This window comes from Sturnus vulgaris, chromosome 25 (genome assembly GCF_052056855.1).
Source record: "Sturnus vulgaris isolate bStuVul1 chromosome 25, bStuVul1.hap1, whole genome shotgun sequence".
In the NCBI taxonomy this organism is placed as follows: domain Eukaryota; kingdom Metazoa; phylum Chordata; class Aves; order Passeriformes; family Sturnidae; genus Sturnus; species Sturnus vulgaris.
This window is the reverse complement of record NC_142267.1, coordinates 5,174,435-5,180,651: the sequence shown is the minus strand read 5'-3', so window position 1 is coordinate 5,180,651 and position 6,217 is coordinate 5,174,435. Positions and strand designations below refer to the sequence as shown.

Below are 6,217 nucleotides of genomic sequence, written 5' to 3'. Positions count from 1 at the left end.
CGCACCCACGACTCGGCTCCGCTCCGCTCCGCTCTGATCCGCATCATTCCGCTCCGCACCGCACGACTCGGCTCCGCACCGCTCTGCTCCGCTCCTACCGCTCAGCTCCACACCGCACCATTCCACTCTGCACCGCATCATTCCGCTCCGCACTGCTCGGCTCCGCACCGCTCTGCTCCCACCGCACCACTCTGCCCCGCACCATTCCGCTCCGCACCGCACCACTCTGCCCCGCACCATTCCGCACCACACCGCTCTGCTCTGCACCGCACAATTCCGCTCTGCCCCGCACCACTCTGCACCGCTCCGCTCCGCACCGCACCGCTCTGCTCCCCGCACCATTCCGCACCGCTCTGCTCTGTCCCGCATCATTCCGCTCCGCACCGCTCAGCTCCGCTCCCCGGCACAGCGCCGGGCTCCGCCGCTCGCCCGCCCGCCCTTCCGCCCACGGCGCTCGGCGGGGCCGGGTCAGGGCTGCGGGACCGGAACCGCCGCTGTCGCTGCAGTGAGCACCGGTACCACGGGAGCCGGAGCTGCCCGGCATCGCTGCGAGCCCGCTGCTGCTGCCGCCCGGCGCGGCCCCGGTGAGTGATGCGCTCCGCGGCCCCGGTGAGTGATGCGCTCCGCGGCCCCGGTGAGTGATGCGCTCCGCGGCCCCGGGGCTCTGCGGGGCTTGGGAGTCTCTAAGCACACCCGTCTGCCGTGATTCCATCTCCTCAGCACTCGGCTCTGCCCCGGGGGTGGCCCGAGGTGTCGGTCGGGCTCCCGGGTCCCGCAACGCTTAGAGACAACACTGCTTGCAATCGTGCCTTTTTTATTTCTTTTTGGGTTTTTTGGGTTGTTTTTTTTTTTTTTTAATCCCCCCTTCTCTACCCTTTCCCTTTTTTGTTTCCCCATGGGAATCCAGCAGCTAAATCCCTCAGTTGTGTGTTTAGCCAACTCTCCCTGGAAGCTGTGGATAGTTCATGAATATGCACAGGGAGATCGTTTCCCGGGAGGCTGCCTCTGTAATGAGCTGATGGAGCTGCGCCTGCAGCAGGGCTGTTCTCCTGGGGGAAAAGTTGGGTGCCAGAAATGAGGAGCTTTGTGTCCCTGGCTTCACGGAGGCTTGGCTGGCCTCCCTGAGGAGGTATTGGCCATACTCAGTGGTGTCAGCAGGTCCAGCCAGGCAGGATCCTTGTCTGCTGTGTGTCCAAAAGATAAGAAGAGAATCATGTAACTAGTGCACTTAAGGTAACCTTCCTGTTTTATACCAGCTTGTGTAGAAATGGACTTTTCCTGCCTGAAAACACCGCACCACTTAATGAGGACATTTCATTGCTTAGCAATGTCCCAGCTCAGCTTGGTCCTTATGGCTCTCGCCATTCAGGGTCTCCAAAGATGTGCCAGTACAACAGCCACTGTTCTGGAGGAAAGGATCTCTTCTGTTTTTTCCTTGGTGATGTGATGACCAAGCCAAAAGAGCAGGGCTGGTTGCTACTGCCCAAGTATTTAAGAGCACTTGAGAGACTGGGAGCTGAGTGTAACTAAAAAACTCCAGGCCAGACAGAGTAAGCTGGAAGTGGCCCAGGCATGTCTGGAACTTTGCAGCTGCCTTGCTGCTGCCTCCTGTGTCTTTGCACCTTTGTTTTGTGCACAGGTACAGCAGCATGCTGGTTCTCAACCTTCACTTATGCAATTATTAGAATAGTATTTTGACAGCTGTGCAGAGTCTGCTAGTGTTTAATGTAAAATACAAACAAATAAGTTCCTTTAAAACAAGGCTGATGCATGCCCTGCTCTGCTGCAGGAAGACAGACTAGTTAAGTGGGGTGAGGACTTGTGCTTTGGAAGAGCAATTCAAATGACAAATAAACACACACACTTTTTGCTCACAAAACTACATCCTGATGCACATAAAATTTGCTACCCTAGAAACTCAGGCTTTTAAGAACAATTTCCCCATGAAAATTTCTGTAAGCTTTTGAAAGTAGCTCTCTGTTCTCATCAGAACAACTTTGCTTGGGGACAATATTTCTCCTTCTTTCTCACCAGTAACCTTGTGAAGTGCTGATAAAGATAGAATCCACATCAGCTTCAGCATCAGCTTCCTTTAATTGCTCTTTTAGACTGTGTATCTAGATGGAAACCTAGCAACACAACAACTGTATTGGAAGGAGATGTTTCAATAGCTACACTTCTTTTATCACCCTGGATTCATCTTTAGAGGTTAGATTCATCAAGCTATTCTCTTTACCCCTTGGAGCCTTAGAGCTTGGTTCCCTATGCCTGGAATAAACCAGAACTGAGCTAGTGAAAAACACAACAAAGATGGAATGGAAATGCTTAATATGATAACAGATCAATTCTTCCTTTCTTCCTGCTGCCCCTGTGAGTACCTGCAGTATTCCCATGGGGAAGATACTCCTCCACAAAGGGAGAATGCTTGTCTAATAGGGAAATGATTCAAGGAAAAACCACCTAGGAGCGTTTGTGTTTCACCTAGAGGCTCAAGGGGAAAGCTGAGGGACCAATGGCCCAGACCAGTGTGTAACATGTGAGAACTGGACTGGCATCTGGGGACAAGCATCAGCGATCACCCAAACTTCAATTGCCCGCGGTGCTGGCAACTGTGATTCAGTCTCTGCAATGTACAGGGCAAATTCATCCTCAGGGTAGAAAAAATCCCAACCACAAGCTGAAGTCACTGATGCTCTGTCCAGATTTCCCTCACTGGCTGTAGTGTTTTTAGCTATAGTGACAAACACCCTTGTTGGACATAATCTTTTTACCATAGAATTGAGCACTTACAGGGAGTCAAGATGGCAATATCTGACTGGCTCTGTGTAATTTGGGGACACATGAATGAGGGATTTCACACTGGTGAAATTGCTGTTAGTTTTTAAATGTTTGGGGGAAATGTGTTTGCTAGGTGCTAAAAATTCTCTCAATACCTAGCGTGTCCTTGGCTGTGACTCCCAAGATCTTGTATTTTTTTCAGCATTAATGAATTAAACATCACAAATGCTTTTGTCACACCAACAGAAGAAGCAGTTAAGTTACAGGAAAACTCTGACCCTTTCTGTATCTGTCATTTCTCAACTGCAAATGAAGTGTTGTAACAATCTGTATTTTGCAGGAGTTTATGGGGTGGCTGTGATGTGTGTGGGTATGTAATCAAATCACATGAGAGTGGTAGGATGGTGCATTTCTTTTTGGCACTGGGAGAAGGATTGCACACCGTGTTAACATTTTGCATCCAAAAAAAGCCACAGCACATCTGTAATCCTCTCGTGATGCCAGTGCTCTGTGATAAGTGCTGCTTATACAAAGACTTGCCTGTTGGGTATGAGTACTTAATAAATAAGCTTGAGTGAAGCTAGAGCAGGATAGAACTTCATACCCTGGTGCATACTGAAAATCTGGATAAGCTGTGATTTTTATTTCTGAAGTTTGAACGGGTCCTTCTGTGAGTCCCAGGGTCTCTGGGTAATGCTGCTGTGCTCTCTGTGCACACCAACACGCAGTAAATCCTGGCAAGACTCTCTTCAGCACGGAATATTTAGCATACAATTGGTTTAATCCTCTAATCTTATCAAGCACTAACATAAATGAGAACTGAACAGATGAGTTAATTCTAAAAAATCAAATCCCATTATATTTCTCAGTGTAGTGCAAAATATTTCTCCCTTTACTTACCTGATTGGCTTATTTTTTTAATCCATTGTTTGCTCAAAGGTATCAGACTATAGATTTGGGTTTAGTGGTGAAAGGTACAGGTAATCGGCTCTCCTGTGAGAGTTTATCTGCGGTTTGAACAGCTGGAGGGGATTTCAGGATCAGAGCAAGTACTGTGGCCTGGAGCCTGGTTACTGGGAGCTTGGCAGGGGAGGGAGTTTCTGTGAGTGCTCCTTACCTCGGCCACAGCAGTGCTGGGCACTTTTTATTGCTTTTCTGCCAGTCAGGAAGAGCAGATGTCCTTTGGTTTTTCCTTCCTGCACACCTCCCTGTCTCTCTCTTTGGAGAGGTAAGCAATCCTCACAAGGCATGAGTGAAAAGCTGTGAATGTGTGCCGGGGGCCAGGGAATGTGTTTTCAGACCTCCTGATAAAGTTGAGCAATGAAATATTAGTTTCTAGAGCTCAGTCTCCTGCGGTAATACCGCAGAACAGGCTGCCTCTTTAAATGATTGATTTCACAGAGATTTACCTGAATTCCTTTATCTTGTTGTAGCTTCACCTGGGTGAATTTTCTCTCAGTTTTGTCCTTACCTTGCCTTTGCTAAAGGCTGGATCCTGCCTCCTCTCCAGAGCATCACCTCATTTCATGAATAGCTCTGCTGCATTCAGCGAGGCTGTTAAAGGCTGTGGTGCCTGTGACTCAGACTAATGCAAGTCAATTTAAAGGACAGATTAAGCGCAGTGTGAGTATGGATTGCAGCGTCTGGCCCGTAATGAATAATTCAGGATATGGAGGAGACAGTGTAAGAGTTAAGTGCTTAATCCAGCTCTAGGTGAAGTCAGCAAAAGACTTTCCATTGACCCCCATCCAGGATACGTTTCAGCAAAGCTTAACTATGTGTGAGTTTGTAAATTGTCCCATTGATAGCAGCGTGCTGCAGGCGTGAGCTTCAGCAACTCTGCATTAGCACCCAGCTGAATGTTATTTACGGCTCTCTTTTCTGCTATACTGGCATTAACCAAGGGAAGCTTTCTGAGGTCTGAGCAAGGCTACTGAGTCAGCCTTTTATGGTATTGAAAACCAGAAAAGATTAATAACTGGAGTGCCACACAATTAACAGAAGAAAATACAGACACAAAAAGGTGGAAAAACAAACTTCAAAGGTTAAATTTTGGTTGTTTAGAGCCAGGAATGGTGCCCTGTTTCTTCAAGAACAAGGCAATTGTCTGTGATAGGGATCCCATCCCACCACAACTGGACACTCAGCCTTTCACAGCTCAGGAGTCCACTTGTACCTGCTCTGAGTGTGATCCACCTTCCTGGGGGGAGTTGGACCCCCAGTTCAGGGACTGAAGTGCCCCTGGCAGACCTGCTGTGGGAATGGCAGAGCAGTTCTGCTGGTGGGAACCACAGGATGCTCTGCACCTGCAGCTCTTGTTTTCAGGTATGGGTCTGTAGCACCTGGGAATTCTGTCCTTCATCTGCTCCACGGGGATTTACTTTCCCATAAAAGTTCAGTTCAGCACAGCCAGTAGCAGAGCTGATTTTTTTCATGCTGGCAGCATCATCGACTTGGAGAGGGAGGGCATCTCCTCCCTCTGCTTGTAACTCAACATATAAAAATTGCAATATAACCTGTGCCTTTGTTCTGAGCCTGCAGATTCTGGCAGTACCACAGGCTTTGCTCTCCTGTGGGAAGACAAGCACACCCACAGCAGAGCAGGGCACCCCAGAGCAGAGGCTGTCTGCTGCACTGAAATTAGGGCTTCCTAATACCCTTTTTTCCTGTTTTTGATACCTCACCTTTTTTTTCTGTTTTTGAGTTCTCTCTGCTTGCTGGGAGAAGTGGTTTGGGGGACAAGGCTGGGATATTTTCCCTGCCATCTGCCTTAAAGGCAGCAGGCTTGAAAGCTGGCACAGTTACTTCCTGATCTTTGCCAAGCTCTGTTAATAGAGAACAGCTTTCCTGAATAGAAGGCAGTTCATTTTTCATAAATAGTGGAGAAAGGGGAGAGGCCAGTGTGTTTAAAGGAGTTGAAAGACACATTGTCAGTCATCTGATTCTTGAACTGCTGCTGGCCTTGACTCTCTGCTGCTTTATGGGTGGAGATTTAGGGGTGAGCATCATTTTTCTGCCTGGACTTGAAGGTGTGAGTGCTTTGTTGTTTTGGTGGCCTGGTTCTGCAGCTGCATCTCACTTGCAGTCATTTCATTGAAATCACTTTGGATTTGTTACTGGGAATTTTACCTGGGATCTACCTGCTAAGTAACTACATGGATATGTTTATTTGGGCTTCAAGGGCATCCTGTCTGGTGCTGCCACAGACTTCCTTCCTGTCTTACTTTTGCATAGCAGAAATCTCTGACTTGAACAAAGAGGAGTGTTCTGGGAGATCTCTAGTTTTAATCTGAGATGGCTGGGCTGATGTTGGGCTAGCAAGTCACAGGGTCTCTGTGTCACTGTTAAATGGAGTTGTGGGTACCACTGCTGCTCCTCTTTTGGCAGCTAAAGCTGAGTGATGTTAGCTGTAACTTGCTTAGTCTGTATTTAGCTTCTT

General features: G+C 48.2%; 1 protein-coding gene across 2 annotated transcripts in view; it reads left to right on the top strand.

The window, feature by feature from the left end:
• Positions 1-473: 473 nt before the first annotated feature.
• The window catches only part of DISP3 (dispatched RND transporter family member 3), a 41,434-nt gene continuing 35,690 nt past the window's right edge, over positions 474-6,217 (top strand). Inside the window, exon 1 of one of the 2 annotated variants that reach the window (XM_088178784.1) lies at positions 474-584. Coding sequence is in view for 1 of the 2 variants with exons in the window: in XM_088178781.1 (XP_088034907.1) it covers positions 617-634 (18 nt within the window). In the remaining variant the exon portion in view is untranslated. Of the gene's footprint in view, positions 585-615; positions 635-6,217 lie in introns of those variants that run through there. The other variant, XM_088178781.1, reaches the window with a different exon arrangement.